At 39.4% G+C, this 23,555-nt stretch overlaps 1 protein-coding gene across 1 annotated transcript in view; it reads right to left on the bottom strand.

Moving 5' to 3' along the window:
• Nucleotides 1-11,703: 11,703 nt before the first annotated feature.
• zgc:194930 (uncharacterized protein LOC557813 homolog) overlaps nt 11,704-23,555 on the bottom strand; it is a 28,947-nt gene continuing 17,095 nt past the window's right edge. The window contains exons 2-3 of the mRNA XM_041779899.1: nt 18,358-18,410; nt 11,704-13,638 (exon numbers count right to left, since the gene is read on the bottom strand). Coding sequence (XP_041635833.1) covers nt 12,882-13,638; nt 18,358-18,389 — 789 coding nt within the window. The 5' untranslated portion in view covers nt 18,390-18,410 and the 3' untranslated portion in view covers nt 11,704-12,881. The remainder of the gene's footprint in view (nt 13,639-18,357; nt 18,411-23,555) is intronic.

Raw genomic sequence — 23,555 nt, 5'->3', positions numbered from 1 at the left:
CCATAAATGCTTGACTGTACTGTTGTCTTTTAATCACAGTGTAGACTGTGAAACATGAGTACATTATAGTGATAAAAGCCAGCGTCCACTGACCTGCAGGCTAACCCTCTCCTCCCTCAACAGATGGAAACATCCGTCTTCATATTCTGCTCTTTCTCATTTCCTTCTCCCATCTCTGCTGTAATGAAAAGATGATTTGTCTTCTTCATCTCGAGGAGGTAGTCCTGACGACCTCAGGCTCTCTATTATATTATTTCCAGATAATGGAGATGAGGCGGAGATGGAGGTGTTTTTGTGCTGGATGTGCAACACCGAGGATTAACAACTCTTGGCTTTTTGTTTCCTCTTGACCTGATTCTTCACTGCATCAAAGACATAATTGTAAAACGGATGCACAAGTTTCAAGCCTTAAAGAGAGCACTGACAATAATTACTTAGTGGTCATTTTCCTCTGAGTCATTGTCAGGGTTGGAAGCTCAAGGCAGGTTGTTTTAATATGGGTAATGACAGTTTATTCACATATAAATGCACTCATCTCGTTCTTGATTCATCAGTACCAAAAAAATGTCAAAAAGGCAAAATCTGCTAGGAGACAGGATAACATATTTCATACGCCACTTGCACAATACAAAATGGTTAGTTGGCTGGCTAGCTTTATATACAGGTGCATCCATAAAAGTAGGATATCATATAACTGTATGTATATATGTATATAACGCAATATAACAACAAGCTACATGCCTAAATAGTTGGCTAGATAATAAATCTGTTAGCTAAGCTGTACCTTTCATGAAGTAATAATTTAGTAGTGTTTCATTTCAAAATAGAAACGTTTTTCTATTCCTTTCCTGCTTAGTTTTTGCCAATTAATTGCAGATTAATAACATTGAAACATACAGGAAAATTCCATTGTGTCATCATGCGTCAATGCTTTGTAAGAGATCCGCCATGTTGGTTTAGCTACAGTGGTTCCTCCTGCTCATTAGCAGTGTATTGGCAGTAGCTAGCTCTGTCTGTCTGTTGACAATATTTTCTTCAAATTTGAAAGTAAAATGTTAATAGCGAAGCAGGAAAAAGATAAAAATAAACAGAGATGTTTTTAGCCTTAACTTTTTGAGCTCATGGTTGTAGCGGACCTCACGTTTTCCAGAAGCTTGTTTCACAGGTGGGGAGGATGATGAGTGCGTTTCATTGGATACTATTGTTACAACATTTCAAAGAAATTCCATAATGCTAATGGTTGAACCCTAACATTAGCTAAAAGAAAAGTAAAAATCTGATTTCTTTAGCTATTATTTCACTAAATGATTGTTTTCTGACTGTCTCAGGACAAAAGCAAGGAAAAGATTAAACAAGCCTTCTGACTGACACATGGAAGCCGCTGGTGTCACTTGGCCGTGCCGGAGGGAGGATTGACTTTCCGAGTGTTGACAGGGATGAGAGAACATTTACATGCAGTGGGAAAGAAACCCTGTACCACCCCACCCACTGCTGTCAGCACACACACACAAGGTCACAGGATAACTTCAGGGTGTTAAACCTGTCTGAAAGATGTGGTTGACAGTGCAGGACATGGACTCGGTGCAAATATTGACTCCAGTTGCACGTATGTGTGTTTACTTTAGCTCTTTATTCAGACTTTAAAAAAGACAAGGTTGAGGGTGTTACCAGTTTTGTTTCTCTCTCACAAATTCAACGAGGAAATAAAATATGCACATGAATTTTAGTGTAGATAATATAAAGTTCTGTCTCTTTTCCATGTCTCTATAAGCAGTGAATTTATCTCAGGCACTGAATTATTCAGGCCTCCAGGCGGCAGGGCTCCCATGCTGCTGCCAGGCTAAGTGCCCTACATCTTATCTTTGGCTCTGGCTGCCGGGCAAGAGGACAGAGCTCTGGTGTGGAGGTGGTGGGGCAGTTTTTTTAGGGAAACATTTGGGACCATAGGGAGGAGGTCTAGTCAATGTTTAACAGCTTTTGAGCAAAATCAGGTCCAGTGACCTTTGGAAATGGCTCACTGCCCACCTTTTTTTTTTTTTTTTTTTTTTAACTCAAATACTGGACAGGGAGAAGCTGGCAGGTAGATGGCTGTAATGGGTTTTTAACTTGAGTTAAAGCAGTACTGTCTAACTTATGAAAGTAGACAGTGGATATTTATTCTTTTCAAAAGGAAACAGTGCTAAGTAGCAATAAAAAAGCACACTCATTTCTTGACGCTTGTTTTTTTCTAGTTGTGTGTAACGCTGGATTATACCATCTTTGAATTCAAACATGGTTTCTGAACAGCTTTGCTTAAACTCTTGAGTTTGTCTTTTTTTTCCCCAACCTTTTTTTTTCAAAGCTAGAGAAGACCCTATAAGTTTATGAGGATACAACTCTAACCTCCTACTTCCCATTACATTTTGGGTTCCCTGCACCATTACTCTAATTTTGCTGAACCTTGACCTGTTAGCCTCATTCATGGACACTTTGTCTGCTATCTTGTGATCACAAAAGCACATTATAATTGTGAGTGTCCATGGCTGCCATTCTAACCACAATGCTCTACAGCAACTCTGGACATAAAATGGCCAAAGTGCAACACCTCTTTGAATTTTATGATTGACGCCCCCATCGCCCTCTGTGGCTCCTCAGTTTCCACTGTGGACTCTTTCCACTTCCTGGGGACCCACATCACCCAGGACCATCTAATGTTATTATGCCTGTTAATATTAACACGTTAACGCTCGTGATTATTCTGGAAAACTTAACGCGTAAAAAAAAAAAAATAAATAATGCAGTTTTAACATATGACTCAGTGTGACCACAACTTCCTCCCGTAGTCCTCCTGCGCGGATGTTTACATCCCTGGGGTGAAAAGGTTACAGGTGGGTCAAACGCAGTCAGCAGGGATGAGTGAGGAGACAGACCCAGGTCTGCTTCACAGCAAATTTCCATAAAAAAAAACTGCCTAATAAAAGTCCAGATGAAACAAAAGTTGTGTGTACATACCGCAGTGATGAACTGTCTTTACCCCAATGCACGAGTCTGAAGTACCACCTCCGGGCAAAACGTATCATTGCTAATGTTAGCAAAGATGCTAACAACAACACAGGATCAAGCCATAACGTCAAGCTACACCGGCGCAGCCCAGCTGACCGAGATTTGTCCCCAAAACGACAACATCTAAGATAACTAATAAGATCGCTAATGGGACGCCAGAGACTGCAGACCATCGACATTGTTGACGACAAGGGGCTTCAAGACACAAGCACAAGTTATTTTGTACCTGATGTGTTTGTCTTCTGGGATCGTTTGCAGTTTATAAATATCATTGCTCAGCAGTGTTAATTTTGACAGCACTTTTAAATTTAGTTTTAGTTATAGTCTTTTGCCAAAAATATCTTTTAGTCATAATTTAGTCATTTAAATTGTTTTAGTTTTAGTCTAGTTTTAGTTGATGAAATTTACAGTAAATTTATTTAACTGATTGGATCTCTCTTCAACTTACCCCACCACGCAGTGCTCTCTTTATGCAGCAAAAGCAGTTGTGACTGGATCTCCCCCATATCTCATCTCACCTTTCCACACAGCCAAAGTAGCTGTGATTGGATATATGCCTTAGTTACTTGCCTCTATTTTATACATGATGAAATTATGTCTGATTGGATAAAAGTCTCTGTCAAACATTTTCGTCTCTTTTTATTTGTTGACTAAATTGTCAATTAATTTAGTTTTAGTTTTGTCCATGTGCACTTGTTTTTATTAGTTACTGTCTCGTTTTCGTCGGGGGTAAAAAGGCTATTAACGAAAACTATAACGAAAATAATTAGTCAACAAAATTAACACTGTTGCTCAGTGAATTAAGACACTCTGATTTACAAACCACAAATAAGTTCAAAAACTCTAGTTTGTTTAATATTTCTTCACTTAAACACCATACTTGCACTAATTTATCTGAAACAAAAATACAAGTAAATGGTAGTATTTTAAATGTTAATTTATAGATAATAATACCATGACTACTAATAGTAATAAAAAATAATTTGTCTAGTAAAAAGCACTTTCAAAGTGCTGTTGATATAGTTAAAATAATGAAAATAAACAGTTGATAATAAGAAAGTTTAAAAATAAAAAAAGAAATTACTAAAACTAAAGCATAGTGATATGATGAACCTCATTAATTTTTTAAATCAATTAACAGTACTAGTTTACACTGTATTATAGATTTTTAATTTTTTTTTATAACAATCTATTTAAGTCTTGGCCCTCAATATTTTTATCCGCCTTTTTAAAATTTTTCTTCTTCTCCTTTGTTACTTGGTTTGTACCAAACACCAATCTAGATTCCTTGTATGTGAAAATGTGTTTGTCAATAAGCCCAATTCTAGTTCTGATTCAAAAATTGTCAGTGACTGTTGTAACAAAGACTGTATAGACAGACACTGGCTTAAGTCTTCCTCTTAAAAGGTTTGGTTAATTCCAAACAAAGAGGACTATTTTTGCCTCTTCATTAGACATGTGAAGGTCACAATTTAATGTAGATAATTAACCTGCTTTTTAAACTGCTAGACGTAAGATCAACAAACATTTAAAGCATAGCTGTTCTACCCCTTAAATTGGCCTGTGTAGTATGAACAGAACCAGGAAGAAGGAAAATAAAAATAAGGTAGCTTACAGCATTCATGCTCTTTATTTCCTCTATTCACATTTATGTGACTGTAAAAATTAACAAGCTGGAATCAGTAATCCATTGTTAGAGATCTTCCTCATTAAATACAGTCCTATCCTCAGAGACAAGGAAGTGCATGTGTGCCTCAATTAATGGTGACATCATTAACGCCAACAAAGCCCAGAGAAAAACAAACACGCTAACCGAGCTCACACACCTCGGGGACCGTACAGCCAGCTGCCTAATGGACCTAATAAAAACAACACAGGAATCTGACACACTAGTGCTCCTTGTTTGCCTGCTTACACTCCATCTAAATCTGACAGGTTGTAGCACAAATTAGCTTGTTGCTGAGCTACTTTTGTGCTGTCGTCTGGAGGCAGGTGAGGGGAATTGATTAGAGAGTCAGAAGGATGATGAAACTAAGTGATAAATGGGAGGGAATGGAAAAGCTAACTTAACTCTGAGGGCAGTACAGGGATGGGAGCATTTCCTCATTAAAAAAATGAGTGTTTCAAGGTCAAAAATAATGCTATAACTCTGAGGCAGTAGTTATTAGTTGTATGTCAAGAGCATTAATTTCTTCAAACTTTGCAAACAACTCCACTCTGACTCAAAGAGCTCAATAGACTTTAGAGGTCAAAGGTTAAAGTCACTGAGTTTAATGTACGGTATTTTAAAAAATCAGCCCCCGCAACTTGTTTAACCCATGATTTTGAAATTAGGTAAACATATTCAGCACAGCAGGACCTACAAAAAGGCCTTCTAGACTAATATCGCCAAATCAACAGGAAGTCTGCCATTTTGAATTTTTTGTTAAAAAACTGGAAATGAAGCCATTTCTAGGGATCCTTCCAGAATTACTCCAAAAGTAATAATCAGATTGTCTTGAATTTTTGTTTGCTGCTAGAAGACACCTTTATGAAAATAAGTTACTGGGCTTGTGTACAAAACTCAAAGTGCGTAGCCGTGGCAGCTCGTCAAACTTTGATTACTCACCACAGCACACAATGTGGACCCCACACAAAAATAAGGAAAAATTCTACCATAATTGGCATGCCAGGACAGCCATCCATCAGTCGTCCATGTTTGTTTTCTTCTGAAGTTTTCAGAGGCTTATACAATGAAAAATTGTTTGAAACTGTCCTTTAATCTGTGGTCTGTCATGAGTTGAAGCTGTTTAAGATTTGATAGCATGAGGGCAGCCTTACACATTTTAAATTTCTTAAAGTTTTCATGGCAAAACAAAAACCCTGAAGTGTACTCACTAAAAAAGTATGAATGATGGTTTAAATCAACATAAAGGCTGACAGTTATCATTCGATAATGCACATTTATCCTGCACAATGAAGATATTTATGAAAAGTTTGCATTTTGAGGTCCCAAGGATAAAATACAAGTTAACCTAAAAGCTTTGAACTTTTGTTTGGGACAAATTATCAAATATTAATAACCAGCTCTAGTTTTCATATCTTTCCTCTTGTTTTTGTCCCAAATAAAGCCCTGACTGTCTATAAATACATCATCTCAGTGTCTGCGAATCCTTGAACTGATTGAAAGCATCAAAGTAATCTGGTGACGCGCGAGCTGAGCTCAGCTCTGTTGTTTCAGAGCAAAACAAGGCTCACATAAAAAGATGACTCACTGGTGTGATTAAGAAGAAACGCTGTACAAGATCCTGTTATCATCATGCTGCAGACTCATAGGAATACTCTTTTCACATTACAAGGTACACTCAACCTTCAGAAGCTCCTGTAAAGGTTTAAAATGTTCTTTATATCTTTTCACAACTTTATGACGAAGCTTTAGACCAGTCTTCTATGTAATGGATTGCTATCTTTAGTTAAGAGAGTTTTTCATGTGTTTTTTCTTCTTTAGAAACATGTCACTGCAGAGGAAAAAGCCTGCTTGATTTCTACCTTGTGATTAAACCTGCTGACTAAAACTGCCACCAGCTATATCTGTTGAGTAATGTTGGCTGTCGTCGTCAGAAACTTTAAAGTCCGAACACAAAGGCCTTCTTAAGAGAGTCACAAACCTTCTCTTTTACTAACTACTATGTAAATGTTCCTTTACTACCGCCTGAAGGCTGGCAGTCTAACCCGTTATGTAACATCATGTAGCTATGACATAAAGTTGTCTCCAGTTTCATGTGGTGTAACAGTGACTTTTCAAAAGGAAGATGAGCGGTACATGTGAGGGGAATTCTTAAATAATGAAGGCAACAATTTTGGCAGCACTGCCCATAAATACATAACATGTGGGGTTTGGGTTTACCCTCAACCCTTGTTAACAGCAACCCTAAACATACACTCCTCATACCTGACCAACCTATTCTAACTCTAAGGCAGGGTGAACACTTTAAGATAGTTGGGGGATTTTGGCCTCACTAATGACCTTGCAAAGCTGATGAACTGGCTAGATACCATGTCTGTCATCAGGTCGGTCCATCTGGTAAAGTTTCACTCTGATGGTCTAAGAATGGATGAGCCAATCAGCGCCACCAGGTGTGGTTTAGTTGTACTGTAAATCAGCCAGTAATGGTGATGAGAGTTGAATTCACCAACTGGCTCCACTGATAGTGAATGATAGCAGCTGCCTGTCAAGCTTGTGTTACGCATTCTGCTCCTAAACAGAGGGGCATCCCTACTAAGTTGTATATTTTGTTGCTCTAGTTGGCCAGATGGAATATATTTCCAATCACCTTGTTTTTTTTAAGGTTCTGATCCTCCCAAACACTTTTTATGGGGTTTTCCTCAAAAGGATGTGTAATATATCCCATTCTACATATATATGTAAAAGTATATCAAGTAGGTTGGTTAGGCTTAATTTCAAGATGATCTGGATGATATTTGGCTCGATTCCCCTCAAGACCACAACAGCAAAGGCCTGAGTATCTGATGGCTCTAAAGATGATCTATCTCTCCCCAATCCTCTTGGAAGACAATCCAGGCCGCTGGGATTTGAAATAGTAGATTTTATTTTACAACAGCCAAGAAGCATCTCCACAGCATGATGCTGCCACCACCGTGCTCCACATTGGGGATGATGTGTGTGTGGTGATGTGCAGTCTTGAAGACAGTGTCAGGCTTAACCCAAGTTTTAGAAAAATCCACCATGTTGAAATCTACCATATTGGCTCTTCCCTCTTCCCTATGCTTAATCCTAACCTCCTTTCTTATCAGAAGGATGAAATCACTGCCTCAACAGTTCCTCAGACTTTAGTTTTCATATTTTCGCTTCAAATTTTCAGCTTATTTGTCTCATTAAATATGTTTATGTACAATTCACCTCTCTTTCTCACAGTGTGAAAAACAAAAACACTGTAAGTTTCCAGGTTAAACAAGTATTTTGCCTGTTCAAACATAAATCCAAAGTAAACTAACCTTGTGAAAAACACCTGACTAGGCCAGGACTGAAAAACAAACTGAAATTTGGAAAGAAAAGTGATTTTCAGACCTTAAAAGGAGCCCACAATAAATGAGGGGTCCATGGCAAGTAATTACAGAGAGCAGTGAGAGAGAGCGTTAGAGACATAGAAGGGGAGGGTTTGATGAATAGTTTAATGTCCAAAGTAAAGGCTATTCTGGTATCGTCTACTCCACCTCCTTCACTGAGACACTCTGAGATCGACACTTTAACAGCCTCTCCCGCCGTGAAGAGTCCGAATCAGTCAGGCGATCAGGATTTGTCTTTGCTAAGGCTGTTGTTGAAGTTTCCATGGAGCTCAGTGTGTGTATGCCTTATGTGCTCTGTGTGAGTTTGTGTCTTCCTGGCTCAAGGAAAAAGCCCTAAGGTGTTCATTAGTCGAGGACCCGGGGCCCAGGATTCAGCCCGCTGTGACTCTAACTGCTGGGATGGAGAGGTTTTAACAGCCAAGTCCCACGGTGATGCCACTCGTTTAAGATGAGGGAGAAGAGCTCGTAAACAAGTATCTGGACTCCTTCAGAGCCGGAGACCCTCAGAGTTCTTTCGACACTCTTTGAGAGAATTACCTGATCAACATAACATTTAAAAAATATTAAAGGACAGAATTTTTAAGTTTGGCTGAATTACTTGTAGGCTAATCAAAGCACCTGAGTCTGACAGGAGTGGGCTGGGCCATCTTACAACTCTGATTCTTTTTGTTGTGATGAAACTGGACCAAAACAGTCCTTGAATTGACTTACTTCCTTTAGTGACTAAGCTAAGTTGCTTGGTTGTTAAGTGTCCCAGATAGCAAAGAATAATTAGCCAAAAATAGGCCCACATCTTAAGTTCTCTTCTGGCTAACATTTGGCCTTGAATCACGACACACAGAGTGAATCTGCCTGTCTAAACTCAGCCACATGTCCAACTTATATAGGGCCCGCATCTGCTGCTGTCCTAATTACAGAGTTGACTCAGATTGAGACTAAAGTGTTCTGACAGACCTACATGTTGTCTTGACATTCTCTGTGCTAGTATAAAATACAAAGTTAAAAAAATCTGAACATATTCTTCATGTTTTTTTTGCTCACTTCAAAGTCAAAACAAAACTGCAGCTTAGTTTCCCAAGGCCTGTAACAAGGGCATTATTTTCTTTCAAGTAACTTAAAATCCCCATGATAACCTGAGCCTGGTCCAGCTCATTATATTTGGTCCTAATCTGTCTCACACTTGCTGTAACACAAGCAAGGTCTGGCTCATAACATTTGGGTCTAATCTTGTCAAGAAATTGTTGTAACTCAAGCCAGGTCTGGTCCATGATATCTGGTCCACATCTGTCCCAAACAGCTCTTTCTGTATCCCAAGCCAGGTCAGGCTAGCAACATTTTTGACATGTTTTGCCCAAACATCAGCTGCTGTAATCCAAGCCAGGCCTGATTTACTACATTTGGTCCCAGTCTGTCTCCCAGCACTTGCCATAAGGCTAGTAAGATCACATTTGCAACATGAGGGCCACATCTGGGCCAAAGAACTATTGGCATGAGCCAAACCTGGTTTAGCTCTTTACATTTCGTCCACATCCATCTCAAAACACTTGCCGTAACCCAAACAAAGTCCTGCTTGCAACATGAGGGCCACATTTGGCTCAAATAACACTCATCATAACCCTAGCAAGGTCTGGCTCATGGCTTTTAGGTCTCATCTGTTCAAGAAAAATTGCTGTAGCCCAGGCTAGTATCAGCCCATGATACTTGTTCCACATCTGTCCCAAACAACTCTTGCTATAACCAGCAACATTTTGGCCATGTCTTGCCCAAACTCAGTTGTTTTAACCCAAACCAGGTCTCATTTATTACATTTTGTCCACATCTGTCTCAGAACACTTGCCATAACCCAAGCAAGGTCTAGCTTGTAACATGTGAGCCACATCTGTGGGAAACAATTGTTTGCCCATGCAAGGCATAGCTCTTATTTGGTCTTTTAACAGTTGCTGTAACACAAGCAAGGTCTGCCTAACGACATTTGGTTCTCATTTGGTGGTTGTAACCCAAGACAGGGCTGCACTCCAGATTTGGACCAATCTGGCCAATACAACACTTCCTGTGACCCAAGTCAGGTCCAGCGTGAAACATTTTGGCAATATGTTGCCTAAACACGGTTGCTGTAACCCAAGCCACGTCCCACTCGTTACATTCAGTCCAAACCTGTCTCACAATACTTTCCATAACCCAAGCAAGGCCTGGCTTGCAACAGGTTGGTCACATCTGGCCCAAAAAACACGTGGCATTACCCAAGCCAGGTCTCGCTTCTGACATTTGGGCTCACAACAATTCCTGCAACCCAAGACAAGTCAACCTTCCAGATTTTGGGCTCATATGACCAATACAACACTTGTTGCAACCCAAGCAAGGTCTGTCTTGCATACTGGCACCCAAAAACACTTGATGAAAGACAGATTTTGCATCTAATATTCAGGCCACATCTGGCTCACACAATTACTGTAAACCCTGGCCAGGTCTGGCCCATGGTATTTGGTCCACATCTGGCCAAAGCAACACTTCTTGTTACCCAAGACAGGTCTGTCTAGCAACATTAAGGCCACATCTGGCCCAAACATCAGTTGCTCATGCCAGAACAGTGAGTCAGGTTTGGCTGTTTGGGGTGACATGATTATTTGTGTTATCACTTAGTTTCTGTAACCTGTCTTCTGCTGTATATATACAATGCTTAACAAACTTATTAGACTACCTGACATATTTGTCTCAAAGACCATCCAGCATCATGAAGTGCTTTAATGTGGACTCTTTCATTTTCAGTCAGCTCTCCTCGTTTCACCATTTTGAACAGGAATGAGGAATTTCAAACTGAATTCACGCAAATTTGAGCCGGCTCACTGGGCTTCTCTGAGAAGTCCGAAATTAATCAAGCATAACATTCAACCACTAAAACTAATTTTTCTGTTCAGGAATGCAAGTAAATAACTATAATTTGACATGTTAACAAAGAAATATTAATGTGCTTTACTATTTTTTCAGTTTTTTGGTGTAAATCAGTACATTTGAAAATTCATGGATAACAATAATAATTATATTTTAGCATTAAAAATATCATCTACTATCTTCTACATATTGGTGTATTAACCATTGCAGAAACAAAAAAAAAAAAAGATTTTGGTAATTACCAATGCTGTTAATTTAGGGCAGCTGTGGCATAAACCTTACTTTGGTTAGGGTTAGGGTGGTCTAATAAATTTGTTAAGCACTGTGTATATATATATATTTCTGTAGCAATAAAAGCTAGGCTACAAGGCAAATAAGTTTCCTAACTAATGCTTATATTATTACGTTCAGTACAGACCAGAGCTAGCATTGGTGGCTAGCAAGTAAGTGATAGTTTATTGACTAACTCTTGGAGGAGGCATTAAGTATTTTTTTCCTGCTGAGACGCATACAGCACCTGTGTAGTGTTTTATCTAAACTACTGATAGCTAACTGGCTATAAGAAATCATTGCTCTTGATACAATAATGATTTCTAAAAAGAGTGACGAGAAATGATTCCACAGAACACCACCTAATTTCCACATTACTTTCCTTTATTTTACAATACAAAAATTTTGTTGAATAGAAATGATTTGGCAGGCAAACAATGAGTGAAAGAAGGGAAGCAGTTAACCTTCATGTAGCAAAACAGATAGCTTATAAGCATTAAAACACTCTTGAAAAAGTATCCTCCGTGACATCTAGCCTCAATTAGTTCATTATAAGGCACATAAGCAGCTGCAGGTTGAACTAATGTCACAGGCAACAACAGTAACACAGAACCTGACCTATAGAACAAAAAAAAACATGATGTATTACTGTGTTGATGGCCTTTGTGTACTTTAGTCTGAAAGATGTGACCTTTGCTGCACTCTGCAGCACAAAGTTTAGCTCAGATTGAAAAACTAGCTCATTATCAGTGACATTGCTCATGTACTTTCTATCTTATCCTTTGGTAATCTGCTCAAGAATTCACATGCGCATAGGTCCTCTGATATACCTTTAGTATGACAAATAGTCTCATTGTCATTGTGTGCCTTAATTTAAGTAATTAACTGACAACAAAAAGGGGTAAACATTTTTAAAATGTAGATACCATTTTTATTCTGTTTGATTCCAAAAACCTGACACAATCAGCTAAAAATACGGAATCCTTCCTTGCTGAACTCTGCTGCAAGACCTCAGCAAAGTCCACTTCCCTCTCATAATAAATCAAACATTATGCAAGGAAACAAAATATAAATAAAAAGACAAGAAGACAGAAAAAGAAAAGGCATACAAGCTTTGACCTTTCTTTTAAGTGAAACAAGGGAAGGGTTGCAAGCTATGGTGACTATGCTAGCAATTAGCATAGCTTTATGAGACCGAAAAATAGTAAAAGCAACTTAGTAATTTTGGATTAACACCTGTTTAACGGCAGTACGGCCATGGCGAGCATTATAAAGGCCTTTGAGGACTGTGGAGTGTTAAATACACCAGTTTGAACAGGCTAATATGGCTGCTGGCGATTTTCACAGTCTACACAATCGTGTCTCTTCATCAGCGGCTTTTTTCAAAACTTGAAGCTTTGAAAAAGTTGCCTCCTTCAAGTGGCAGAGTTTATCTTCTGTCAGTTTGAACAGAATAAGAAAATATTCAGAATAAATCTGTTCCTTTAGTTCTGTAAACAGTTTCCTTCATTAGTTACACACTTCTTGATAAAAACATGAGGTTTTTATCCAAAAGCATGGAAAAGTTCTTAAAGGTCTTGACCACTCAGTGAAGTAGCGTTCAGGTCTGTCGGTCACTCAAACTCCTCCCCGGCAGTCGCAGCCTCCAAAGCAGCGAGAGCCTCTGCCACCATCGAGTCTGTGATGCTGTCCACACATTCCTCCTCCCCTTCCATCCTCCCCTCTTCTTCGTCCTCGCTCTTCATCACAGAGATGCCGCTCTCCACAGTGGAGACGTCCGGAGTCTTTGGCAGTCTGCGCTCGTCCCTGGTGTCCGCTGAGGACAGGCTGGTGGTGCTGGTGTGAATGTCCACCGATAGAATGCTCCCCTCGTCCCCCGTGTCACAGGGGTACTCTGGTGTCCCTCCCACACCCTCGTCTACCTCGTCCGCCGATGGGATTTCGCTGTCAATCATGATGGAGCTGTCCCACCCGTTCTTTGTTGTATGGTGTCCTCGTTCACCATAGCCCCTCTGATTCCCATACTCCTCTAAGTTTGGGTAAACAGGAACCTGGCTCGGCCCTCGGTCCTGTACAATCCATCTCGATTCAGGTTGGATGATGTAAACCTCTGTAGGTGGAGCGCTCCCCTGCCTGTCCCTCGCGGATGAAGGTGCGGCGTGCAGATGGTGGTTGACGTGGTTGTTGTCGGCCTCTAGTTTCAGTGTGCTGTCGTTGGACTTGCTGTAGCCCAGGTTGTTGATTCCCTGCTTCTGTTTGGTGTGGTCGCTACCAGGGCCTCCACCTGAGAGGCGGTGGGGTTGGTAGAGCGAACTGTTTGTGGAGTCCGCTTTCCTCCCGTCCCCCGCCACCGAGGGGTCGTAGATGTAGCTGTGAGAGAGAAGCAGACAGGGTGTCATCTACTGTCCAAAATCTTTCCCTGAATAGTCAGGTGGTCAAAAGGTCAAAAATGTTTTTTCTCAGATCCTAAATTACTAGTTTCATTTCCCCCACCCTTTTCAGTTAATAAGGATACAGAATATATATAAAAAGTATTCACCCTTTTGGATGTATTACCCTTTTACTGATGTTTAAAATCTATAGTGGTCAATAGAATTTGGCTTTTTGACAGAAAAAATTGTACCAAAATTCTCTTTATGTCAAAACGAAAACAGATTTCTATAAAGTAATGTCAATTAAATGAAAAAAAAAAAATAAGGCAAAACAAATAACTGCATAAATATTTCCCTGCTTTAAAGTGACTGGCCTAATTCAACAGAGGTCCAGCCAATTGGTGCTAGAAGTCTCACAATTAGTGAAACTGGGATCACCTCGGTGCAGTGAATGTGTCTCAAGTGATTGCAGTATAAAGACACATGTGTCTGGAAGGTCCAGTCACTCATCAATCAGAATTCCTGGCTACCATTACACCATGAGGAAAAAAAGAACACACCAAACATCCATCCATTTTCTATACCGCTTATCCCGTATTTTTATGTTTCTGCAATGGTTAATACACCAATATGTAGAAGCTCTTTCACCGAAATGAAATTTTTAATGCTAAAATACAATTATTATTATCTATGAATTTTCAAATGTACTGATTTACACAAAAAAACTAAAAAAATAGTAAAGCACATTATCATTTCTTGATTAATATGTCAAATTATAGTTTTTTACTTGCTCATTCCTGTTCAAAATGGTAAAACGTGGAGAGCTCACTGAAAATAAAAGAGTCCACATTAAAGCACTTCATGATGCTGGATGGTCTCTGAGACAAATATGACAGCTGGTCTAATACATTTGTTAAGCACTGTATATCTCCGACCTAACAGATATGTAACCTAATACACTTTTGATGATAAAAACTAATGGAAATATGAAGATACAAACCAAAAATGTGCAGCTACAGCCTCTTGATTCAAAAAAGATAATAAACATGAATGAATTCACATTTTGTTTAAGCAAACTAAAATAATGAGCCCTAGTTATACGACTTCGCACAGCTCATTAAAATGAGTGACAGGGGACATTATCACCTGAATGTTATGTCAAAATTTTTTAGTATCAATCAGATGAAGTGGTAGTGATACATTATTTAGCATTGATTTGATGTATTTCTTCATTATTACACCAGCTCTCTTTTGCTTAATGAGGCTCTTATTGTGTAGATTACAGGTCACAGATTTCACCTCCTCATGAAATGATGGAGGTCAGTGAAGGTCTTGGAATAATCAAGCTCTACACTTTAAATAGCCTCTTGTCTGCTGTAATGATGATCTGATCCCCCACTTTGGAGGATTTTCTACAAGATCAAACTCCTACCAAGGCGTGTATTAGGAGCGTTGGCGGGGTGCTTTTATTTTGCAGGGAGTGTAGCAGGCTGTCAGACATCCCCCTGCTGTGAGAGCCTCATGTTTTTATCACCTGTCTCTTCTTCTCTTTCATTTGTTTTCTCCTCCACCCTGCACCTCTCCAGGAGCCTCCACACCATCCTCCTCTTCTTCCTCTCAGCCTCAGTCGCTAATCTACCATCCCTTTGCACTTGACTTCTCCTTGATTTGAGTGCTTTCCCTCAAGCTTTTTCCATCTCTTTCTGCAAGTTTTCCTCTTCTCTTGTTTTCTTTTTTTCACCCACTGCTCAGACTTAAGCAGATAACTTTCACATGTATTGATTTATTCGAGTGAGCAGACATGCACAAACAGCTCCCGCCTCCACATTTATAGCCTCAATCTAACGCTCACACACGCTCACCCTCTGACTTTAAGCACCTCTCTCTCACCCTGCATCCCTCCCTTCGTCTCGCTGCTCAGTGGAAACCTGAGAAAATGAATGTTTTCCATTTCTCTCTGACTCCTGGGCAGCGCCGACGCTGTGTCCCGGCTGCCAAGGTGAAATTTGAGCTTTCAGAAGAAGCAAAACACAGACAAGGTGTTGTTAAAAAAGGTGAGTGACTCATGAAGGTGTGCTAAAGCAAAAATGAAACTGTATTTTCATCATCGACAGGAGGCTTCTTTTTCTATCAGGAAGCTGTTTTGAAAAAAAGGACTCTGACTTGTGGCTGCAGTTTTTCTGCTTTTCAGTGAAGGGGATTGAGACAAAATGCCACAAAAGGAAGCAAAAATGTCCAAAATTTAGGAGCATTGAAAAAAGAATAAATTCTGGGAGTATCAAATGGCTTATGTAAGTCAGAGAAAGCAGCTCTGCAGTGTTAAGCTCTAATTTAAAAACCAAAACAGCATTTTTACATACAAGTGGATGCTGCTGATTCTGGTGTGTTCCTGTTCCTCACTCTGTTGGGATTCCCTTCCTGCTTTGGGTTTTATTAGAGGACCTTATCTTTAGGATGCACCTCAATCTTGCATATGTATTAATTAGATGGGTGCAAATCTTGTGAATGTTCAAGGTCTCCTTCAATGAACCCTAAGTAAGGAAATTTGTGTTTGGTAGATTGTTTCTTTGTTGTGAAAAAATGCTTCCATGCAGTAATCTCATACCGTTGGATAGTCTGTTTATTTCCTTTTAAAAGGTGCCACATTTGTAAGGAACATGCATTTGTGGGATGAGCAGCAGAGCTGAGTATGTGGGTTTAGGATTAAAGTAGTAAATTTAAATGATAAAGGTTGAGAATTTAGTATATCAAAAGTTACAAGATTAAAGTTTTAATTTAAAGGCTAAAGAATAGGCTAAAGCAGGTCATCATTTCATGGCAATTTGAAAATACTCTTTATTAAGTAGGTTTATTTCGATTGATTGCTTAGCCTTAGTTTGAACATGAGCGCATGAAATTTGAGCAAGCAACTAAACATTTGAGAAAAAGCAAAAAAAGACAGCTTATAGCACAAATGTAGGCAGAATTTTTGCACTTGTAATGACTTCATCAAAAAAGAAAAAAGTCTGTTTTCTTCCTCTAGTCATTTATCCAACTCATTGAGAATCTTTGCCACTCTGGGAGCCTCAGCTGAGCTGATACTGAAACTGCTCTGTTGACCCAGTAACCTACGGGCCCACCCTGCCAAACCCCAAACACCACTAAGCCTAGAAATGTGACACTCCAGACAATTAGGGAGGTATGTGTGTCTGTGTGTCACAAGCATTCACATGTGTGCTTCTGACATGGGAAAGAAAAAAAAAAAAGGTGTAGAGGGGGGGATTACAACGCTGGTATGCAAGTCACAGCATGCCCTTTCATTAATCTGCAATCAAAATTGTGTTTCCTGGTCCCGTTCAGTCTCCTCTCTCACCTCAGGAGGCAGCTCAACATCAAGTCCTGACAACAACGCCATGTCGGCTTTTAATGAATGGACAGACCCGTAAAGAAATACAGTAACCAAGGGTGATGGCTATTGGCATATTGACTCTCGGTTTGTACAAAGAGCTCACGTGAGAGTGTGGACGTGATATAAATGGACCTCTCACCATCTGCACCAAGCAAGGCAAGAAATCATTAATGTGTCCAAGGAAACATTAGAGCTGACAGTGTGGGGCAGGAGATAAGAAATCTAAGGTGAGAGGTTGTTTGTGAGGAGAGGTGTACCACAGTTTTACAAAATAATCACAGGGTTAAGGGTATAATGGGTGGAAAGTTCTGCTGCTAAAGCAGAAGTTGGAAGTTCCTTGAGTATCCACTAGAGGCTGCATGTAAAAGCACTAGAAGTCACATACACATCCATGTTAAAATGCTGATTTTTACAGCAGAAATAAACATGTTTATGACCTGGTTCAAAACACTTTTTGTACAGAAGAGTGACATATTGTCATGGGCACTCACTGACTCACTGTACGGGGGTAACTGTTTTATAACTCGTCTGTTTTGGTTTTTAAAGGGAGGTAAAATATGCTGATATGACTGTGCAACTGCTTCACATCAGCTATCAGCACTCCAATTCGTCATCAGTGTTAAAGTGTCGCAGCATAAATTCCCAGCACATAAAAATGAAAAAATGATTTGTCAGCTCTGTCTTTTTATGACAAGATATCTGCCGAGAATAATTTACCACAGACAAATTTTGCTCCTACGGCCTTGAATTTCTCATGTATTAGCACATCTTGCGCCAAGCATCCTTTTCACGTGTGCAGCTGATGGAGGAGACAGGAGTGTTTACTGGCTGAATTTTCTGTGTGAAACGTTACAAAATAGATTGATGTCATCATTTCAAAACTTCACAGCATGATTTTATCAAAGGAAATACTACTTTTAACAAATATGTTGGCGCTTATAGCCTTTCAAAACAAGACTTCCATTTTTCATTTATATGCTTGCAACTTTACATGACATATTTTTGTAAAATTGATTGATACTTTGTCAAAATCAGTTTTCACTTTCACATTAAAGATTTTTTTTTTGTCAAAAAAAGCCAAATTATATTGACCATGACTGATTTATAAAATCAATAAAAGAGGGTGAATACTTTCGATAGGCACTGTAATGAAAAAGGCAGATCTTTTCATCAATACCCACCATTCACCAACAAGTATCTGGAAGCAAACATTTAAGTTACTGGGATAAACCATTGTAACAGGTCAACAAGGGTTATGTCAGACAAAAAGAAGCACAAAACTACTAAAGACAAAGAGGAAATGATGCCAGAGTCAGACAAACTTCTCACCTTTTTATCATCCTGCAGCATTGGCACCCCATTTGGCTCGCTGTGTCGTGGAGCTGTGGACGAGACGTTCAGAGAGGAATTAAACTTTTATCTCACCAACACCCCTTGACAAAACACCAAATTGAAAAACTTTGAAAACATGCACACATCATTTTCAGGAGGCAACATTTTCCAATCTGTGTCTGAAACGCTCATCAAGGAAAGGTTACACTTACGCCGACAGCATGATAACACGCGCTCTGACGGAGTCCGAGTCTGCCTTCGATCGGGCGCTTGAACACCTCTGACATGTGAGTGGTTTCTAAATGAGGGCTTCTCTCTAAGATTTCAACTCATCAGTCAACTTTTTGCTTCGCCCTTGGTCTCTCCGCTGTTTGGACATGAGGATGAAAACCATGTCTGCCTGAAGCGCCGATAAAGATGTTATTGCCATCCATCAATGCTGCGTGTGTGAGTTTGTGTGTGACCTTTTCTCTCCTGTTGTGTGTGTGTTTCTCTTGGCTTTGGCATTTCATTGCCAGAGTAAATAATTAATCACTGAGTCTTGAATGGGTTTGTCTGTGAGTGGAGGAGAAAGGGAGCAACAAAGGTAGAGGACACACAATCTCTTTGTGGAGAAGGAAGAAGGATGGTTGCCCACAAGATAAAAATGTTTCAACTCTTCACCTTAACTCTCTGACCCAGTGGCCCTACCTTTACCTTTAGTTGGAACTTGGAACAGAAGGAAGCAACTTATTTTACAATTTACTTGTCAATTCCATTAAAACATTCTCAGAAAATGTACTTTAACAACATGATCCAAGTTAGAGCAAGCTATACATACAGCTATATATACGATGTCCAAGACCAGGAATGTTCTGGGTGCCAATACACATCAAAACTTCTGAAAACATTCTACAGATTGAACAAACTGTTGGAGATGATTGATGACTCAAGTATACAAATGATAGCAGAAATGGTCTCCATTGTTAAAGAGACAAATTATGCATGAAAACTTGAACATGACAAAAGTGTGTGCCAAAGTTGTCCCAAAATGTCTGACTCCTAATCCAAAGGAAAAATGCAAGCATTTTGGAACAAACTGAAGGAAACCTACATTTTCTAGAAGGAATGATTAAAAAGTGAAACCTGAATCTTCCCAACGCTCCTGAGACAAATCAGCAGTCACTGGAAAACACCATCATCACCAAGGATGAAGAAAGCATGACAAAACAAGTCCAAATTCAAGGCCATGTTGTTTTCTTTGACATTATAATTTTGGAGGAGTGGGTTCCAGAAAGATGAACAGTGAAACGACACAATTACAAACAGGTTTTATAAAAAAAAATGTAAGAAAAGTCTGAAAAAGAGACCACAATTGTGGAAAAATGTTCCAATTCATCAAAACAACATGCCAGCTCTCCTTTTTCCAGGGATCAAATCTGTGCTCAAAGGGACACGTTTAGAGACAACTGTCTGAAGACCTACTGCACTGCTTCAATCAGTGGAAGACCTGTTCATGCAGAAGGGGACGGAGAAAGACAATGAAAAATCTTTGTTTGATAAAACTGTATTACAGCATTAGACCTGTTCTCAATAGCCATACCCCATAAGTCCTTGACACTCAATATTGGGCTTCTTGTTTGATTTCATGATCAAAACCTGCAGAAGAAAAACTCTTTCACATTGTCTAATTGTACTAGATCACTGGCCAAGAGAGAGGTAGGGCTAAATTGATTAAATCCTTTGGCAACATTTGGAAATTTGTGCAATTAAGACAGTTTGCAAATAATAATGATTAAAAACAGGGTGTATAGAACTTTTATTGTTGTTGCTATAGTGACAGCAATAAAATAAGCAAAATGATAGTTTCCCATTTACACTAAGCTTTTCAAATAATTATTTTGTGGTTATTAAGTATATAATAAACTATAAAACTTAAAATACTAACATGCCAGATTCTAGATACCAGTCTGCTTGCCTAATCTTGTTATTTTGCCCTGTGCAACAGTTTAATACAGTTTTAAAGGTCTCAGAAACAAAAGCACTCTTCAGAAGACATTCTCAGTAGATTTATCAGGCCTTGGAAACTCAGAGATCCTGACTGGTAAGGCGCATTGTTGTTTCTTGGTGTTTCATGGGATTTGATTTACAGAATAATGTAGAATATCTGCAGCTGTGGATCAAAAACTCATTGATTTTCCTAACCCAAGTGTATCCATTAGTCCTGCAACTTTTAAGATGCAGTAAGTCCCGGCAACTGTGATGTAACAGGCTTCAGTTCTGCTGTGAGACTTTAGACATCTCTGTGTAAAGTCCTGAAGGGAACAAGCTACAGTCAGAAGTCTTGAGAGACATGCTTTAGGGACTTCTCTGAAGAATGCACGCCGCTCTTATAAATATAGTCTTTGTGTGTCGTACTCTTCATGTCAGTGATTAAAAAAGCGCACGGCTCTGAAGAGGGACCGTTGAGTTTTATGATATCACAAACAGCCTCACAGGGAACACAATCTTCCCAGCCAGGTCACATTTTCTTTTTAAAGAGAAAGGTTGTATTTGTGCAAAAGCAGCACGGCGTGACTTGGATATCCCAGGGCGTCTTATTATCCCCCCTCACAGGTCTTCTTCTGATGTGAGCCAGAACATAAAAAAGAAAAAATGGAGTCAGCTTTGAGAGAAAAAAGCCAGGTATCAGTCTTCTTGTCTTTGACTTCCCCTCTTCTTCCTAGAAATATGTGTTGATTTGAAAGGCGGTTTGATGATACACAACACAAATGCATCCACCTTTGTTCACCTCACAGACAGAAAAAAGTCAAGGGGGAGATTTTATCACAGCAGTTCAAAACAAAACAGAGGCTTGGTGCTTTTAATAGAGGACCCGGTTATACACCTTGTTGCACACCACTAACTAAAGTGTCCCTTATCTTGCAGGAGCAGGTAATTTCCCAGCGGGCATTGGTAACCATCTTGCTAATGAAGTGCCTGCCTCTATCTCCCGTCACGTTCCAGCAGGTCAATAATCATCTGACAAGCTCCAGCTCACTCCTCCTCCTGTTTTCTTGTTGTGTGTTGGCATTTCTTGCCTCGTGCATTATGTATCATCCATATCTCAGTGAAATGTGCCTGCCTCTCTTCATACCCATGGGTGTTTTCTTAAATTCATGTGTCTCCGAGTTTGCAGGCCACTAGGAGTCATTCAGGGAGCTTTCTCCAGCTCTCCTCAGCAAAAGACGTCTGCACATTTGTTGCAGTGACTGAATTGTTCTGAATTAATCATGACTTTGAATGAGTTAAGTTGCTTGGTGGCAACTTGATTTCACTGCAGATAAAAATACCAGGGCAGTACATGGAGAAGTCGGTGTTGTGACAGGAAGGTAATTAAGCAAAAAATAAATTCAAGTGGGTGGACTCACTTGAGGGCTGCAGCTAGAAACTATTTCTATTTTAATTAATTTGATGACTATCACTATTGTTGGAGAAAATGTCAAAAAGTGGGGAAAATGCCTGTCAAAGCCACCAACGTTGGACATTTTCACTACAGTGATTAATCTCTAGATACTCCGCAGTTAGTTTTCTTTCAGTCTGCTTTCCACCATTATTTGTGACTTTACAGACATAAAGTGCTATATACAGTCATGGACGAAAGTATTGGCACCCCAGGAATTTTTCCAGAAAATACACCAGTTCTCCCAGAAACTTTTGCAATTACAATTGTGATGTTTATTTCATTTATGTGCGTTGGAACAACACAAAAAAGCAGAAGAAAAAAGCCAAAATCTGCATAATTTTACACGAAACTCAAAAATGGGCCGGACTCCACTTAACGAAATTCAGTTGAGTCTTCAGAGTTATTCACAGGTAAACTGACCAAGTAAAATGTATCTGTCATTTTACATAAGGGGTCTTTTTATGTTTTAGATGATGAAAGATCTGTGTGGTCAAGAGCCAACCTGGAATAAACTATTAGAACAAAAAACTTAGAAAGAAACTCACTGTTATATAAACAACTTAAGTAAGAAGGTTATGCAATCTGTTGACTGTTATTTATTCTATGAAAATGTCTTTTTGTGTTTGCTGGATTAATCCCACTGACGACACAACATGGACTATTCAAGCTTTTCATTCTAGCCCTGAAGCTTTGCTCATGATGTTTTCTCTCACGTGTCAAACCATGAGGATGCAACAAGCTCTAAAAGCTGTAAAACAGAAATGAGTATAAAAAGGAGTGGTCATGATAATGATCCAGTCAAGTGATGGGAATTAATAGAACCCTCTTTGTAGGCAGGACATCTGATTATGCAACACTGGTGAAGCAAGCTTTTTTCTGATTGAATTACAGGTAAATTTTCTCTCAAAAATCTTGGGATTATTTTTAAGTTGATAAAACTTTGTATCCAATATCAACTTAGTTATCAATGAACTATAGCAGTGTATTCTGACAAGACTTTGATGCCTCTGTGCCGGTAGTAGCCGCTCTGACTCAAAGATGAACTGAGGACATGTTGAAGGTCAAGATCACAATCACTGTGAGCTGAAATTTTGTGATTTCAAGAACACATGAAAAGATTTTGGGCACAAACCTTGAATTAGACTTGAGGGGTAACTGATTAGATTTTGGGGGTCCAGGGTCACTACTCTGTGCACCAATTTGACCCCCATAACTTTCACTAGCTCTGGATCCAAGATTTATTATAAAGCATTCAATTCAATACTAATTAATAACTAAGATGTGTTCTAATTGCTTTAGGTTGTTTGCAATCACATGATCCGTTAGGGGGTCAGGTCCACCCTGGCTACCCCTGCCCCTGCCCCTGGAACACCATTGATACTGCTGTTTACCATATTTCATCAGGGCGTTATAAATCAAGATATCTTTATGATTTTGGGTATCAATATGTTCACCATTTTCAGTTTTGTCTTAGTTTAGTCATGTGAAAAAACACACTAATGAATCTGACATGTCAAAATGTTTGTTTACAGAAGTTTGCATAGTAGCACTGCCTTGTGCTCAAACAAGCACAAGCTCCATGTCTAATATGGGCCATATTCCAATCATTTTAGAATTTCAAACTCAAATCAAAAATTTGGCCCTCAGGCCATAGTTTGGACACCCCACACACAGAAATCCCTACTTGTTCTCCACTTCTGCGTGACATCAAATGCAAAGAACCAATCCTACAAAAATCACCCCTCCGTTCCTCTTCATGCACCACTGATGT

The sequence above is a fragment of the Cheilinus undulatus genome, linkage group 22 (genome assembly GCF_018320785.1).
Source record: "Cheilinus undulatus linkage group 22, ASM1832078v1, whole genome shotgun sequence".
Lineage (NCBI taxonomy): Eukaryota > Metazoa > Chordata > Actinopteri > Labriformes > Labridae > Cheilinus > Cheilinus undulatus.
Note: the sequence above shows the minus strand (reverse complement) of the source record. Positions and strands in the feature narration are given on the sequence as shown.